The sequence below is a fragment of the Carassius auratus genome, unplaced genomic scaffold (genome assembly GCF_003368295.1).
Source record: "Carassius auratus strain Wakin unplaced genomic scaffold, ASM336829v1 scaf_tig00042180, whole genome shotgun sequence".
Taxonomy (NCBI): Eukaryota; Metazoa; Chordata; class Actinopteri; order Cypriniformes; family Cyprinidae; genus Carassius; species Carassius auratus.
Genome location: NW_020526705.1, coordinates 17,480 through 36,386, shown reverse-complemented (window position 1 = coordinate 36,386; position 18,907 = coordinate 17,480). Strand labels below are relative to the sequence as shown.

The following is an 18,907-nucleotide window of genomic DNA, read 5'->3' as shown; positions in this document are numbered from 1 at the left end:
ACTTTATAGTTGCTGTACTGTAATAAATGTCAATTAGCACTGCATCATTCATAAATTGTTTGTGGCGCTCTTATTTCAGGGTCGTTGTTAATGCTGTGGTTAATTTTCCTTCGTATATTCAGTTCATCCGCATTGTTTAAAACATTTATCATTCAATTGAGATATGTGGTCAGGAGACATGAAAAATAAGGAGAAATTTCACCAAATTTGACGTGGATCATCTTCAGACCATACTGGCAAAAAGTTATGGATTTTGTATCGAAACACAAAACCGTTTTCGCATACCACCGCAACGAAATGGAGGCATCATGCCAAAATGACACTTCAGGCTGTATCTCTGCAATGCTTTAGCATATTGACAATAAACTTTTTGTGTGTTATTGTCATCTCACACAGAACACAGCAAAATGATTTGATTACAGCACCACCTGTTGGTCAAAAGTGATAGGCCTTTTAATCTCATTACTACTGGTTGTATTTATGATTTTTCAGCCATTTCAATTACAATCATCCTAAAATTGGTTTAATTGCTCATTGTTGCACTTCGTGTAATGCTCCATAACATGCTTAGCTCCTAAATTTGCTGCTGGAGTGCTTGCCCCATAATTGCTGCTTGCAGCTATATTTAATAGTGTTTTCACTATACTTTGGATATTAATATCCAACGCAGATTTGATGTTAAAAGGCTTGTTCAGTGAATCACAGGGCATCTCAGTGATCAGCCGTGAAACAGTGATTCTGTTGAAATTCCCTTTAAAATCTTAAATGATTCCCTTTGAGCTAAATTGACCTGTTTTCCTTACACACATTATTCAAAATGAAAGTACATCTACCTTAAACTTAAAATGCATACTATAAACAAAATAAAAGTTGTGATATTACTTTTAGCTTGCATACCTGTTGGCAAGAACTAGAGTGGCTAAGTTGTGCACATTTATATGTCACAAGCTTCAAATCAGAATTGATTTTTTTTTTCTCACAGTGTTTCTCACTCTTTGCACATAATAACCACTCTCCTATACAGTTCTTAATTTGTTTTTAACAGCAGAGTTAATATTTATCAATTTTCTGGTTAAATATACATATAAACCACGTGCAGTCCCATATTTTTCTAAAAAAAAAAGAAAAAAAGCCCCTCTCTGCTCCCCCCAAATAATTTTTTTTTTTACGTAGCCACTGTAATCAGGAGGCATTCACAGACAATCACAGCAGTTTGTGTTTTGCCTTTGGATGATCAGACAGTTTCTTCAACATGTTTAACATTTTTTAAACCTTAGGTGGGTGGTACTGTCCCACATATGGGATTTTTATTTCTGTGCCACCTCACATAGCTGTCAAATTCAAACTGTGTTTTCGCGCGTTGGCTGGTGCTGAGCTAGACAGAGATGTGCACTGCACTTGTTATATTCTCACAACAATAAGTTCAGTTTATTGTCCCCTAAGGGAAACTTGTCTTACAGATAGGTAAACTGGCTGAAGGGACAGACAGGGGTTCAAGCAACCCCTCTGGTGGGGGATTGGAAGTCTTACCCCGAGCACAGACTGAAAAGTCCAAAACATAATATTGTATATAACAAGGCATGGAATGCCACCAGAACCATTGTTTAACAGGAATCTAGTATGACCAATTCCTCGGTGGCAAGCCACATTGGATCAGTGACCCAATTGAATTACATCTGACCGCAACCTTTGAGTATTCAGAAAACTCAAGGCCCCAGTGGTGAAGACTCAATGATCACCCTGTTGAAGGTGTGAGTCAACGAGAAGTGCCAGGTCATTCAGTTCATCCAAACCTGGAGGTAACTCCAGAGTAAATATATCCCTTTGGATGCGACCAGCCAACCCATGTAGGATGTTGTTGGTTTAGAATAGATAAATAACTCTTTTGACTCATGTACGATAATTTTCTTCCAAATACGATAATTTAGAACTTCTGGTACGATACTTGGACATTTCCAATCTGGCAACACTGCACTTGACCGTGTGGGAAGACGTTGTGCAGCACAAATCTGTGAATGAATGTTCCAAAGTGAAGTAAACTTCAACAGATTTCCCCTGCTGAGGGAGTACTGTGTAGGGAGCATGTCAATCGGTACGAAGTTCATGCACGGAGTTCACTGCTAACAAGCTGATTATCTGAATCAGATGTATTAACAGAGAGACATGCAAAATATGCAGAGCAGGGGCGTGAGGACTGGAATTGACTGCAACCACTGTTATAAAATATATAACAAAATTATTTAATATACCATTTTGTTTTATGCAGTATGTGTGTAAAAATGTCCATAAACTGGTTTCCTGTTAAACACAGTGTATGATTACACTATCTAAATTGCATTTTAATGTGTTGCTGTTGGGACAGCATGTTGAAAAAAGAAACCGTCATAATGGCAGTAATAATTGGCCATATTTTAATAATATCTAATATTTCATGACAAAATTGATATAGCCTATAATTTATTTCTCTCAAAATGCATAATGAAAATGCTTTTAGTCCTGGTGTCTTCTACAATGGACATGTATATAAATGACAGGAAGTCATGTTTTAATTTGAAAGCCACCATAACATTTTCCTGAGATGTTGCTTTATAACAAACAATTTTAAGGATGTGATTTTTTTTTTTTTTTTTTTCAAGACGTAGGAGAGGGTGTAGTCATGGTGAAACTTAAAACATTTAGTAATACCTAAAAAGCCCTGAATATGCTTTGTACATGACATTCAGACAATAATGTGGCATGTGAGGTCTCAGAGAAATTCACTAAAATATAATGTCCACGACAGAGACAACATTTCCATACCTGTGATATAACAGGAGGAACCAAAAACCCGGAGAATAAAACCCGGAGAACAAGATGGTTGGTTATTTTTCATTCATCTTTAATGACATTTTGTGGTACATCCACATATCATTTATGTATAAATAAGATCTTAACTGTCATTAAATTGACAGTTATAATTAGACAATTATGGCATGGACAAATATGGATAGTGAAACCACCATAAACATAAAGCCTAAAGAACATAGACATGTTTAGAATATGGTATATGTTTTTCAAAGAACTTAATTCATGTCTGTTAATGTCTAAAAGAAAAATCAGGTTCGCCTTACTTCTCTTTCTTTGTTCTTTACTTACACAAGACTATTTACATTTCCACATGACTGGGAGCTAATTTCTTCTGAACGCACTTGTTCTAAACATTGACAGCCAATGTGGAAATTTTGGAAATTATTATTATTATTATTTAAAAATTTTGACAAATTCATTTGACAATGGATAAAAAATAAATATGTAAAATAAACATACTTTAGATGACAAAGTATTTTTCACTAATAAATAAATATTAAATAAGATCAAATTAAAAGGGAAGTAAACACTGTTACCAGCAGAGCACTCAGTATTCTGGCAAGTTTGTGTGCATTGGGAATCAAATTTTTCAAAGCCAGGGTGACACCCATTTTACACACAGCACACAGTGAAAATGACATGAATATGACAGTATGCAAATGCATAAAGCGTAGCATAATTTGAAATCACAAGTTTAAAGTTTAAAGCATTCAATTCACACGGACTGACCATTAGGCAGAGAACACATGATCATTCTGGATAAAAATATACACTTCACAAGATCTCAGAGCTGGATTTGACTAAATTTGCTGGTTTTTGAAATGTAATGTTCATTAGTCATTCAAAGATTTGTTTAAATTATATAAAAGTGTATTTGCTTAATACTGATGGCAAACGAGAATGTATTATAATGTTTGCCTATTATAACTAATAATATAGTACTTTGTGTATGCATTAATTCCTTTGTTGAACCCTCTAGAAATCAGTGGTTAAGTTGCAGTTCAACCCAAATATTCAGATGTGTCAAGCACATTTTATGGAGGACTAAGACCTAGCCTACAATGCCGGTGGGTGTTTCTATAAAGTGGAGCAATTTAAACTTTGCAAGGACAGTCTAGTGCTTCTGACTTACAGACTGCTGCTTCTGACTCACAGACTGTAAATGTGTTTTCATATTGTAAGATTTTGCCATTGACTATTCAAACGTGAGTTTTGAGCAGTGTAGAGTAGCTCGTTTGCCGTTTCGTTGTCATTTCTCTGATCACAAATGCAGACATGGTTTTATGTTTATACAGCGCGATATGCATTGCAACACAACAGTATAAGTCATTATAATCAGTAATTATGTCCCCACTGGATGCAACAAAGGCATCACTTGTAATGGGTTTTTATTGGTTTCGTCTTGACGTGTCAGTGTTATAACCGGGACGCTGCATCACAGTATGTTCAAGGGGAGAAACATTTCTTAATTTCTTTCTCTAGCTTTTAAAAAATTGACACATTTCAGAAAGGCAAGGCATGGAGGAGAAACACTGTACAGTGTGGAAAATAATGTTTTTTTTTTAACCGTAAGCCACAAATTTCATTACACCAAATACATAAAATAATGTTCTTTTTAGCAATGTCCTATGATCACTTTAATACTAATTTATTATTCTAATTTGATCAGTTAACGATTAATGTATTGGATTAACAAGCAGCATTTGTATACATGGATGTAATGTATAGGTAGTCTATTATTATAAAAATGTTTACTGTAAATTCAGTTTACTTGCACTGTAAATTCCGGGCTGTCATCTAAAGCTTTACGAAATCTCCTTCCACACAGAGGACTGACACGGGCGCCCCATAGTGGTGACCCTGAGGACAGACATGGGGGTTTTACTTTGTAGGAATTGTCTGGTAAGGCATCTCTCTAGTGTGAATTCTCCTGTGATGATTAAATCCTCGTTTACAGGTGAAACTCTTTCCACACTGAGAACAGGTGAAAGGTTTTATATGAATTAACATGTGATTCTTAAGGTTTTCATTACATGTGAAACTGTTTCCACACTGAGAGCAGCTGAAAGGCTTTTCCCCACTATGGATTCTGATGTGTTTCATAAGGCTTACTTTATGTTTGAAAGACTTTCCACACTGAGAGCAACTGAAATGCTTTTCTGAAGAGTGACTAACCACATGATCATTAAGGTGTCCTTTCTGTGTAAAGCTCTTTCCACACTCAGAGCACCTGTAAGACTTTATCCCAGTATGAATTAACATATGTGTCTTAAGATTTGTTTTACGTGTGAAAATGGATTCCACACTGAGAGCAGCTGTAAGGCTTTATTCCGGTATGAATTAACATGTGTGTCTTCAGATTTGTTTTACGTGTGAAAGTGTTTCCACAGTGAGAGCAGACGAAAGGCTTTTCTGAAGAGTGCGTTAGCAGATGATCCTTAAGTTGCCATTTCTGTGTGAAACTCTTTCCACACTGAGAGCAGCTGTAAGGCTTTATCCCACTATGAATTAACATGTGTTTCTTAAGGTTTGCTTTACGTGTGAAAGTGTGTCCACACTGAGCGCAGCTGAAAGACTTTTCCTCACTATGAATTCTGATGTGTTTCATATAGCGTCCTTTATGTTTGAAAGTGTTTCCACATGGAGAGCAGCTGAAAGGTCTTTCGACATCTGTTATTTGAATGCTGCAACTCACTGATTTTTCTCCAGCAGTGATATTATGATCTTTCTGATGCTGATGTTTCTTCTCCACCTCATTCAGATCTCTTCTTCTTTCACTTTCATTGGGCCTAAAATGAAAACATTAAAGTGATGAAAATCAATTGGAACAAAACAGTTTGGTGAACTCTGACCTGCGAATTCGCATCATGTGCAGCAGTGGGACCAGTAGATCGATATGTCACTGTGTGACCTCTCTGTACAGAAATTCAAAAATGGATGAAGTGCTAATTTTAGCCGTAGCACAGTGTCCTATTTTATATAATACATCTTTAAAAACAAGAAGCTGCATGGTTCGCAGTGTCATGGGAAACATATGGTACTTTTGAATGAGGACACATTTGATAATTTTTTATTGCTTAGTGTGTATATATTTTTCTTACAGAGAGTCGGAAAAGACACAGTACAAGCACATATTAATCCATGTTGTGATAACTGAGGAGAAAACATTATAAAAAAATCCAGAGATATACATTTTTGCTCATATCGCCCATCCCTATATTTGGGGTTTACTAACCCTTTGATATCTTTCTTGTGCTGAAGACATAAGACAACATTTTGAAGAATGTGGGTAACCAAACAGTAGCTGGCGCACATTTGATAGTTGGAAAAATACTATGGAAGTCTGTTCAACTGTTTGATCATACACCTTATTCAAAATAACATTTATCATAACATCATAGTATTTGCTTTTTTCTTTTTTTGGCAGAATGAATTTCACATCATTTTTGTAGCATAAACTCTAGCATACCACATCCAATTTTCAAAAGTCTTGTGAACAAGTCTTGTGTGTGTGTGTCATGGTCTACATTATTTGAATTTGTAACAAAACAAAAAAACATTACATCAATGTTGTTTTCTTAAAGACAACATTGATGAAAAAAAAAAAAAAATACATTAACGCTGCTCACATATTATTACTGCACAATTTGTGCCGATTATAGAGTAATCAGACTTTAGTCATTATGTTTTTAATAGATTAAAAAAAGTGTCAGGGCATGTCAAAACCTATCCATGGCCCCAAAACACCCTCAGACCCCAGAGGTTTAAAGCATTCTAAGACTAATGTCCCACAAACAGTCATCAAACATGAATGAACAATAAACACCAACCTTCTGGTTCCTCGTGTTTTTTTCTCAATGGGTTTTGGTGCTGGTTCCTCCTCTTTTATTCTCAACATTTTTGGTTCCTCAGATTTTATTCTCCTGGTTTCTGGTTCCTCATCATTTAATCTGCAGGTTTCTGGTTCCTCATCATTTAATCTGCAGGTTTCTGGTTCCTCCTGTTTCATTCTCCAGGTTTCTGGTTCCTCTTGTTTTATTCTCCAGGTTTCTGGTTCCTCTTGTTTTATTCTCAGTTTTTCTGGTTCACTCGAGTTCTCTTCACTCTCCTCTTTAACAAACATCATCTTCACAGCAGCAGATCTCAATTCAGATGTTCTTCCAGATATTCCGTCTGGAGGATGAAAATATTATTTGCTGACCGGATTCAAAAACTGTATTTTTATATTAAAAGGGACATTTATTTGTATTAAACCAGCATTAAGTCAAACAGATAGCGCGGTGAAACCAACCTTCTTCCTCTGAGGTTTTAGAGGTGTTCCTCAAACAAACGTGTGTGTTATGGCGCGACCCACTGGACTGGAGAGAGGCGCGGCGAGAGAAGGGAATCTTATTTGTGCATCTACGTGCGTGCGCTGATTTGTTTTAAAGACGACCTGCACAAATAAATGAAAATGGATTAAATAGACTCAAATAACGCCTCAAATTCGTATTCATGAGTGAGGATTAGATGAGAAATCCAAGCGAATTATTCGTCAAATATGTTATTGAAAATAACAGCAGCATTCCATTTCGAACGTTCACTCCGATTATGTATTGGAACGAATCCAATCACGCCGCACTACGAGCAACAATCACATGCTGCTCTGCGAGCCCGTGTAGCACTAATAAGGGCCCTAAGGGACTTAGGCATTATCTTGCCCCAAGCTTTAACTGATGGCATGAGAACCACTAACCAAGAGAGTAAATATGATTTCGGAGAGATTTAAAATGCCAAACTTAAGAGAATATGATGTTAAGTGAGAGGTTTTTGTTTAGGGATAAAAAGAAGCTCCAGCTGCACCAACTTCAGCGGTAAGAATGAATGTAAGTGTTACTGATAACCTACTTTAAATAAAGTATTTTTATTAAAAAATATAACAAAATAGAGTGGCAGAATGTCCTTTATATTTATTTTATTGTTCATATAAAAAATAATAATAATAACCTGTTTTTGTTATATTTAGCCTAATTGCAGGTTTCCAGACCGAATAAATGTTGTGAGTTATAAGTATTTTTATTTTATCAGGTTATGAAATTCAGTTTACTCCATGAATATAAGTAAATAACAAATGACAAATATCATCAAGCAAGTCTTTACATTAGCTTAAAGCTGTTTTGTTACTTTTGAGAGGGGCAAAACTATTGCACAACAAATAATTGTTAGCTGCTAAGAACATGTGACAGATATGCAATAAAAAAAAAAAAAATACAATGCGTATCAATAGAACGATTTTCTGTTTCTATTTGGCGTGCGATTTAATTTCAGAAATTGACTTTGATGAAAATATGATAAACAATCACTGCTAGAAGTGAAAACAAAGAAGTGGGTATTCAACCCACAAATGAATAAATTAGTGCTGTCAATTAGCTAAAAAAAAAAAAAAAACACCTAATCAATTGCATGATATTTTCTGATTTTAATTTGAGATTCATCCCTCCTTACATAATGTTTTTTCAAATACTTTTATATTGTAATAATTTCACATCTAATCTTCAAATTAATGTAGAATTAACATAAATACAGTATATTTGTTTAATGACTGAAGGCCAGTTTCACTGATAACAATACTGATCCTTCCATTTACTCCAGCAAGCATGGAACGGGACCTTCATACTTAAAATAGCAATAGATACACTTTGAATGGTTAAATGTGAACTACTGAGATTACAGCTCAGTGTTCAATACCATTCTAGCAGATGAACTGGACTTTCTTTTTATCTTTTGTTGTTTTATTATCTTTATTGATACGAATGGCTACAGGGTTAGGCTGCTGTCACTTTAAGAACTAATGTGTAGATCCAGTATACTCACACATCAGTTTACAACTTTACCTCAAAGCTAAATTCAAAATCCATCACACAAAAATCATACAGCCCTAAAGTGCAATCACTTTTTGATTACAAAATAATAAGAAACACATTATAGACAAATGCCTTTATATTATTGCATATACAAATGGTTCAAAATATACAATTAGCTTGATAACTTTTATGTAGTAATAATAAACTTTAAGTGGTTTTCCATAATTTCTCCAGTACTGAAAGTAGAACTGGTCATCAGTTCAGAGCTTATCAATACTAGTCGTCGGCTAAAAATATATATATATATGTTTTTTTTTTTCTCACAGTCAATGCCGATATCTTGAAAAGCATTATATTATGTAATTTGAATTAATATTTAAGAAATTTGAAATTATTTGATTTGAAAAATGTGTAAAATAAACATACTTAAACTTGAGATGACAAAGTATTTTTCACAAATAAATCAATTAAATTTAGAATTAAAAGGGAAGTAACCACTCTAACCAATTTTAATCTTTAATTTGATTTAATTTAACCTTTGTTTAACCGTTCTATCAGAAAGACGTCTCTCCGTATTAGACAGTACTGTTAACACACAGCAAATAAGAGGGAGAATGTGAGCTGTGTGCTCAGGCACTGGCTTTCTTATCACCCTCAAAATAAAAGTCCTGCATCGAACACATCGGCCAAACAGAAAAATGTATCGGCCAATGTTGATATTTGAAAAACGTTGAATATCAACCCGTATATCGGCCGGCCAATAATCAATACTGTAGCCTTTCATATCATATTTTAGCCCCAGAGCTCATTCAATACCAGGTTCAGAAGCACAGAAGAATCAGTTACAAATCCACATGACAGTATATCTTGCATCTGCATTTTCAAAAATTTATCATAAGTGGAGAATTTATTTTGAATACAACAATGAAAAAATAGTTAACAATAAATCTTGGTGTCTCTTAAAAGCGTTACAGCCTCTTCTTCATCTTCCTGAACAATAACGGTTTGTAAAAAGCTACTTTCCTTCATGAAAGAGTCAGCAAACCACAAGTGATGCAGCATATGCATTATAAGACAACTGAATTTAATATGAACAATGATATAATTTATATCAAGAAACAAAATTATGTACAAGAATAAACCCTTTTGACATTGATCTTTGGGAAGGAACTCTATCTTTGAGTTGATCTGAATCTCAATCTTTTGGATTTGAAGATGAAGAGGAACTTTATTCACTTTAAAAACTTCAGATAATGTTGCTTTGTCATGTCACTTGTAATGTCAGGTTAGGAAAGTAAAATTAATCCAGATTATACGTTATTGCTTCATTCATAATTGTGCCGCATTTGTTGAGGACACACCATCAGATCTGAAAATGCTGGATCTGAGTAAAATTTATCCAGATTATATTTTATTGTTTCATTTATTATTGCATTTTCTGGTGCAGTGTTAAATATTGTAAGCATGAAAAAGTCTTTCCACACAAATGACATGAATGTGACTTGTCCTTTGAATTAACTCTCAGGTGATTCTTCAGATCTGAAGCCCTCAAAAATGTATTGTTGCATTGATCACATGTGTACAGTTTCTCTCCAGTGTGGATCTTTCCACAGTTATTCTCTACAGTTATTCTCTAATTTCTAGCTTTTAATTTGCTTAGAAATCTATAACTGCTTGACAATAACAAATAATAATGATTTTTTTATATACTACAAACACTTATTTATCACATAATAAGGCAGAATAGTTTCTATACTGTAATAAATATATGTCAGTTAGCACTGTTTTGTTGATTTATCACCTGCTGGAGATGACTTGAAAAACCATATATTGCAGAGTAAGTAAAGCTATGATATACAGAAGGTACAGTGGAGTTGCTATATACAATATTGATCAGAGTATATACAGAATATAAATATGAATGCAATGTAGGGATTGTATGTACATTATGAACAGAGCAATGAAGGATTATATATACATCATCAATAGCAGGAACGTGAGAACAGTGGTAATAAATACAGTTGAATGAGTGTGCAAAAGTATTGTTGAACAATGTATTATATGCAAAAGAACAGTAGTGCAATGATTTGAATCTCTGTGCCAGTCTCCCTCTGGTGCCCCCCCTTCCCCACCTCCCAGTGGTCTGTTAGATAATGCCTCAATCAATGTCAAATTTGGCAGGCACGTCACCGACCTCAGACATGGCCTCGAAAAGGCACCAAGAGTCGGGGGCGGAAAAAAGAAAAAAGAAGAGACAGCGGGATGATGCTCGCGCGTCGCTTGCAGGTAAGACAATGTTTTAAATAAAAATGTTAGTTTTGTAGCCCTTGCGTGTAGTGTGCATGACCAGGGGCGTCGGCGCATCCGCGTTGCTAGTAGTGCAAAAGATCCGGGGCTTTTAGCCCTGCATGTTGAGTCTTTTATTTTAACGGGGTCCCGGGAAATTGTGAAACTTGGGCTGTTAAAGATGCAGTTTGTTTGAGAAGGAAAGGAAGGCCAATATTTGGGGTCCTCATCGTCATATCTGAATGACAAATAAAGCAAATATGTCACGTGTGCATATAGCTATTAGTGCAGAACGTTCCCTATTGTAATTTCTTTGCTTCAATACAATGTCTATCTGCCTCAGTCTGAACTTTAGACAAACCCTGCAACTGAACGTGATGTGATTTTGCCAAATTAGACCGCTTAGATAAAGATTTTTCGTTGTTGTACTATGGCATGATCAAGATTGGGGTGCTGATAAACAGTCATTAAAGGGCATTTATGTTGGGCTTATGCGATCAACCCTAGACTATGGATGTATTGTTTACGAGTCGGCATCATCAACGTTGTTAAAGAAATTAGATGTCATGCGAGCTAAAGCATTAAGACTAATTTTAGGAGCAGTTAAAACCACACCTATTGCAGCATTACAAGTAGAGACTTCAGAAATGGCATTAAGTATAAGAAGACAGAAACAATGGCATACTGGGTAAACCTACAAGGACAAAAAGATAGTCATCCGGTAAGGGAAGTTCTGAATGATTGCTGGGAAATTTTAAATGCAACTGGTAAAGGATTTGCATGGAAAATAAAGGAGTGGGTTAATGAAGCTGGGCTAGAGTCAATATCATTTGCTCCAATAGTGGTAGTATCCCCAATTCCACCCTGGATAATAGATCAACCGGAAATAGACATAAAATTACATGAAAACAGAACGGATAAAGTTACAATATGTTCTGATTCAATGGCAGTCCTTTTAAGTTTACAATCACTGGAAACAAATAGAACTGACATTTTAACTTAAATCATGATAAGGTTATACAGTTTACGACAGATTAGAATAATAATAACATATATGTGGGTACCAGCACACGTGGGAATTCAAGGTAATGAGGAAGCAGACAAGATTGCCAAAGAATCAATTAAAATGAAAGAACCAAATATAAAGATTGCACTCAGTAGATCAGAAGGAAAACATTTAATTTCAGAAGCATGCAATAGGAAATGGCAGACAGTGTGGGACTCATGTCATACAGGATGCCACTATTATAAGGTTCAAAAAACCATAAAGAAAAGCAAAATAATTCACAACTTAAGTAGAAAAGAACAAGTTATTTTCACACATTTACGAACCGGGCATTCAAATCTAAATCAAACTTTACACATTATAGGGAAACATGACACAGGTCTATGTGATGTCTGTTCAGTACAGGAAACTGTAGAGCATGTTATGCAGAAATGCAAGACATATGAATTACAAAGGAGGATTCTTAAGGAAGAGTTACAAGAAGTAGGATGCCAAGAATTTAATATAACTAGCATGTTAAATGATGGACCAAATTCAAGGAAACAAATGCAAGCAGTCATGAGATTTATTAAGAATAGTGGGCTATATAATAGGATATAGGAGGGTTATTCCATAGACAGTAAAAGGGTTATTCATTCTTTTCACACTCCATCACAGTAGGTGGCGGTATGCACCTTGGAAGTTGGTTCGCAACTCGCCATTAAAATCAAAGAAGAAGAAGAAGACGACGTCATCACTCGCGCGCGCTCCACTCACTAAGCGTCGAGTCTCCCGAGGAGAGGTGAGCAATTCACAGTATTTCACAAAGTTTCATAATTTTAAAATTCACTTTACACAGTATGTTTATGCAACAGTATTTGAGGTCGTTTTTGCCTTGTTTTAATCGTGCACAGACCCGTTTCTGCGTTTGCCAACTTAAAGAAACATGGGGAAAACATGTTTTTGTGTGTTCGTGTCAATGATTGTTTCGAGGTCTGGAGTGATGCTGCTGTTACTGAATGTCTCCAGATCTAGGAATGAATGCTAACCGTAATCAAGTTATGTTTATGCGATTTTATTAATAACGTTATTTCTCTGTCGTTTATCTCTGGCAGATCAAATATAGTACAATAAATATATTGTTATAGCCATTTTACATGGTTAAAAACACTTAAAACACTGATCAATACACCGTAATGAGCCACTTGGGGCATTTTAAACATGGATATGAACAGATTTCTTTAAAATCTCTGATGTTGCTATGAAATGTATATATTGTGTGAATTACCACGTGAGCATTTTAAACTAATTTGTTGTGCCGACGCCATTTCTTTTAATGTAGTAATATAATGATCTACAAAGAGGCAATGCTCTTTATTTGTATTTATGTATGTAGGTTTTTGTCTCTTCAAAGATACAGTTTAGAAGAGGTCCCCTTCATTTACATAAATAATAATAAATAAATAAAAAATCTACCTAATTTGTTGATTTTGGCAAATCTGCTTCTTTCCCTTAGACATTCATGTCCATTGAAGCTCCTCCCACAACCATCACCCATTCAGTAATTCACCAATAAATGCTAAAGTGAAGACAATTATCAGGAAGAGATGACATCTGTAAAGACTGAGTTTATTAAAGAGGAAAGAGAGAAGATGGGAGATCCAGAACCCTGCAGAATCAAACACACTGAAGATACTCAAGAACAAACAGGTTGGTGTTTATTATTCATTCTTCTTTATTAATGCTGAAGGTTATAAAGCTTGAGGCAGTTTTAGATCTGTATTAACTTTATTAAGAAAAAAAAAGTACAATCTACTGAATAATCTCGCAAACAATAAGGGACACTTCTCGCAAGTGTCTTTGTTTTTATATGCAGTAATATTAGGACTTTTGTCTATGATGCATTTTTGTTATTCTCAGAGGAGCTACAGAGCGCTCAACATGAAAGCCCTGTTTAATTGTGATGATAGAGCAGAGATCTAAACAATCAAACCTCTGCTTACATTTTAGGCCTGAGGCTGTGATGTTAAGCTAATTTTACCGTCAATTTCTATAAGATATCAGATAAAACTACTTTCCCTTCACAGAGGTGCACATTAATTTTCCCTAAAACCCCAAATTAAGGTCAGCACAATCGTGATTGTTGTAAAATGCAGTCTTTACTGTTGATAAATTGTGGGACATGTTAACATAATAAAACAATAATAAAAAAAAATATATATATATTTTTTTAATCGTGAGAGAATTGTGATTCTCAATTTATCCAGAATGATGCAGCTCTAGTTTACATTATATTACTGCATATAATTCATTAAAATAAAAGTTTAATTTCATTTAGTAAACGTTGATTTCAAAATGCACTTTGTGTTTTTCAGTTGAAAAAACTAACAAACAATGCTGTTGCAGTTGTTTTCCTTATGCATTTCATCATTGAGGATTTCTTTAAAAAACTAAATATCTGGTCTTGTCTCGCTTACCTAGTTGTGTGTATCAACACATAGAGTCCTGCACGGGTTCGGGTACCCGCGGGTATTTGGCTGAAACGGGTGAAAAATATCCAACGGTGTCGGATACGGATGCGGGTCGGGTCGGACACAGGGGAAACACGGGTTCATTCACGTGCAAACGTAAAAATAGGCCTACGTTCAACTTTAAAAAAAAAATCACATCCGCGCAAACAGCTGCATGAGTCATTAGTTAACAGATTTAAAAGACCAGCCAGCTGTTTTTTTTTTCCGTTATATATATAATCTGAATTAAAATGTGTTTGATTTAAGCCTATTTAAAAATTTGTGTCATAAAATTATATCGCGCATATAGCTTAACTAACGCGATCGTTATAAAGGTGTTTAAACAACAATACACTTCCACTTGCATGTATTTGACAATCGGAATATCAGATATTTCATGCCATAGTTAACACATTTGTTAATATGGGCCTAATCTAGGCTATCCAGGGTTGTTGTTTTTTTTGTTTTTTTTTATTGCATCTGAAAATGACTTTGTGCAGCTCATTCACATGCGCGCTCTGGCGCAGATCCGCCTCTCGCGATGCTCAGCTGTGGACGATTTAAAAATGGGTGCGTTCGACTTGAAGCACAACCTCAGACGGTGGTATGATTCGCTCTTTTGTTGTTCTGTTTTGTTTCGGGATCAAAAAATACAACAAATGAAAGCGTTTATCTGTATTTCCAACGGATGAGAACTATGCATATTCATAAATCAGTCAATTTTGTATTTCATTATGAGATATTTTAATCTAATGTGATCAGTGACTCAAGCACTGATGGACCAAAGAGCACGTATTTCAACATTTGCAGTAAGAACGTGAAATATAAATTCTCAGAAAATGCATTTAATACCAGTATATTGAAATGTCTGTTTATATAGCCTACTCCATTAATAAAGGAGTCCAGACATATGAAAAATATCAGTCCACATGCGTTTTATATTTAATATGAGGGAAATAGACATGCATGCATGCGTGACACAAAAAATATTTAACTTTTAGGTAGCAAAATATTTTTTAGTAGCAAATTTTTTCAATTACACTAAGGTTATTAGCTACATTATCTGCTATATATTTGCTTCTTATTTATTAAATACGGGCAATTGATTGATAAAACATTGATCAAAATTAAGATAAAATGTATAAAAAATGAATATCTTTTAAAAAGAATTTTCCATAAATAGCTTCTGAATGACCTGGCAATAAAATTCGAAAAAAAGTGTGTCTAATGTGATTGGCTTAACTGATTTGATTTCGGGTGCGGGTCGGTTGTCGGTTCTTTTTTAAGCGGGTCGGGTCAGGTGCGGATTTTAATTAGTGCTGCTGTCGGAAAACGGGTCGGGTGCGGTTTTAAGCACTGCGGGTACGGGCGGGTGCGGATTTACAAAATCGGACCCGTGCAGCTCTCTGTCAACACACCCCTGCTGAACAGTAATGTTTGTGTATCTTCATGAAGATACTTTTTTTGTTCTTTTGTATCTTTGTTTTATTGTATCTGACGGTTTGTGCTCTTAGTGTATCTATGTATAAAACACAAAAGATGCATGCACATTGGTGCATTTACAAATCGAGGTTTTATATAATGATTTCATTCAATTAAATTGTATTTAAAATTTAAGAATATTAACAAATGTTAAAAAAATAAAGTAATCATTCAGTAATTATAATCGAGTTAAAGTGTTCAAATAATTGAGGTTTTGATTTTAGGTTATTCCGTCCAGCCCTGTTTTTGCTATTATAGCATGGTTAATTTGTATTTCCTCTCAGGATTTTTTTTTTTTCTCTATAAGCTACTAAAAAATAACCTTTTTTTATTTATTAATTTCGTAGAAGAAAATGAGAATGAAGAATCAACTGAAGTTAAGGAGAAAAATCATGCTAAAACTAGAGAAAAACCCTTGAGCAGCTCTCAAATCAAACAGAAAGATTTAGAGAAACAAAGAGACAAGAAATCTTTCACCTGTCCTCAGTGTGGAAGGAGTCTTGCAAGCAAAACATGTCTTGATATTCACTTGAGAGTTCATACTGGAGAGAGACCATTCACTTGTGATCAGTGCGGGAAAAGTTTCACTCAGTCATCATGTCTTAAGGTACACATGAACATCCACACTGGAGAGAAACCTTACAAGTGTTCACACTGTGACAAGAGATTCAGCTGGTCAGGAAGCCGGAAAGTACATGAGATGACCCACACTGGAGAGAAACCGTACACATGTGATCAGTGTGGGAAGAGTTTCACAATAAAAGGACAACTTTCAGTACATATGAGAGTTCATACAGGAGAGAAACCATTCACTTGTGATCAATGCGGGAAAAGTTTCACTTGGTCATCATGTCTTAAAGAACACATGAGCATCCACACTGGCAAGAAACCATACAAGTGTTCATACTGTGACAAGAGATTCAGTCAGACAGGAAATCTGAATAAACATGAGAGGTTCCACACTGGAGAGAAACCGTACACATGTGATCAGTGCGGGAAGAGTTTCACATTAAAAGGACAACTTACAGAGCATATAAGAATTCATACTGGAGAGAAACCATTAACTTGTGATCAATGTGGGAAGAGTTTTAGAAAATCATCACAACTTTATATACACATGAACAGCCACACTAGAGAGAAACTGTACACATGTAATCAATGCTGGAAAACGTTTTTGTGGGCTTCAGCCCTAAAGCAGCACCTGAGACTTCATACACGGGAGAAGCCATATTCATGTGATTTGTGTGGAAAGAGCTTTTCATTGCCACAAACTTTGAAACGTCATCAGAAAACACATACTGGTGAGAGAGAGTACATGTGCATTGAGTGTGAAAAGACTTTTACTACAGCAAAGTGTTTAAAACGTCACGAGAGGATCCACACTGGAGAGAAACCTTACAAATGTTCACACTGTGACAAGAGATTCAGTGATCCATCAAATCTGAAAAGACACGAGAGGATTCACACTGGAGAGAAACCGTATCACTGAATGTGGGAAGTGTTTCAATCGTTCATCCGCTCTACTGAAGGAGAGGATTGAGTGGATGCCGCTGATCATATCCTTTTTTCTATATATTTATATATATATATATAATATATATATCTTAGGGGTGGGCGATATCTCGATATTTAAAATATATCGAGATATTTTTTAAACACGATATGGATTTTGGCATATCGTATATATCGATATATTGTTTATATTCTGATTCCGCCACTTTGCTTGTTTGCCTTCCCTGTGCTGTGCTCGCCCCCGCTCGCTCGCCCCCCGCCTCCTTGCTTTTGTCCCCTCTCACCTCGCGTGTAGAGAACTAGTCAAAAAAAAAAAGAAAAAAAAAAAGACAACTGGCTCCATTATATGGCGAAAGGCTGGCAGATGTCTACTGTAGGGCCCAATGAAACGCGGACGGAATCACGGAATCCAGTCATAAAAATGGAATTTACAGTTTAACGCGGAATGTCACGGAATTGGTCAAATTTTAAATGAATTAATCAAAAGTCGGTCATGCACTTACATCAAATCGCGAAATGGACTAATATCTGCAAATATTAACCCGGAAAAGTCTATTTAAATATGAATCCTGCATGTTCTGCGTGTCTGTGTCAACGAATGGCGCAGAAGCGCGTCTTCATTCATTAAACACGGAAGCTCGCATAACGCTCGCGCTGATTTCATTGTCTTTCCTCTCTCTAAATAAAGACGTGAACACATGAGGAACATCTCCAGAACTGCACTGAGAGTCACTTCATGAGCATATGACCGTTTGATTTGAGTAAGACTAGCTCATATCACATCATAGACTGTGGTATCACATACACAGAACTGTGAAGGTAAACCCGTCAAAATAAAAGTATTTGACAGAAATCTATTACTATTGTACAGCAGAATGTAGATAGCCCACTACTACTACTATTAAAATGAAACGAACATAATTTTATAAGGAATAATCACACAACATTTCTCCCATGTTTTATTTTTAATAGTAAATCCCCTTTGTTTACCAAAAAATAAAGTTTAATAAATTAAATGAATGTTTTATGCCTTCATTTGATAATCAGAAAAATGTAAATACACAGAATTTCTGAAGGGAAAAAAACATTTCACATAAGGCTATTTTAAGAATTGTTTTTAACTAATTAAGTTGTTTTTATGCATTTAAATAATTGCACATGCTAAAACACAGAATTAGGTAACAATAAAACATATGGTGAAGAAAAAAATAAATTGTTTCATAGGCCCCTTAACATGTAATATTTGCCATATTTGTTTTTGAAGTAGTTTTTTGTGGGTTATTTTTCCTGTAAAGATATCGAGATATATATCGTATATCGAGATATAGCAAAATATATCGAGATATATTTTTTGCTCCATATCGCCCAGCCCTAATATATCTCATTAATATTGTGTAATTATTAATCAAGCGTTTGATCAGTATTTAACCTCCAAGATTGTT

At 35.2% G+C, this 18,907-nt stretch overlaps 2 protein-coding genes across 2 annotated transcripts; one reads left to right on the top strand and one right to left on the bottom strand.

Annotated features, from left to right (window-relative positions):
• Positions 1 to 2,903: 2,903 nt before the first annotated feature.
• LOC113085768 (gastrula zinc finger protein XlCGF8.2DB-like) lies at positions 2,904 to 7,139 on the bottom strand. The gene is made up of 2 exons (XM_026255259.1): positions 6,678 to 7,139; positions 2,904 to 5,636 (listed from the first exon to the last, which is right to left on the bottom strand). The coding sequence occupies exons 1-2, from the start codon at positions 6,971 to 6,973 to the stop codon at positions 5,129 to 5,131; spliced, it is 804 nt and encodes a 267-aa protein (XP_026111044.1). The 5' UTR covers positions 6,974 to 7,139; the 3' UTR covers positions 2,904 to 5,128.
• A 5,561-nt stretch (positions 7,140 to 12,700) lies between these two features.
• Positions 12,701 to 17,551, top strand: LOC113085767 (gastrula zinc finger protein XlCGF52.1-like). The gene is made up of 3 exons (XM_026255258.1): positions 12,701 to 12,763; positions 13,478 to 13,671; positions 16,301 to 17,551. Exons 2-3 carry the CDS (start codon positions 13,569 to 13,571, stop codon positions 17,440 to 17,442), a joined length of 1,245 nt encoding a protein of 414 aa, XP_026111043.1. The 5' UTR covers positions 12,701 to 12,763; positions 13,478 to 13,568; the 3' UTR covers positions 17,443 to 17,551.
• Positions 17,552 to 18,907: the final 1,356 nt, after the last annotated feature.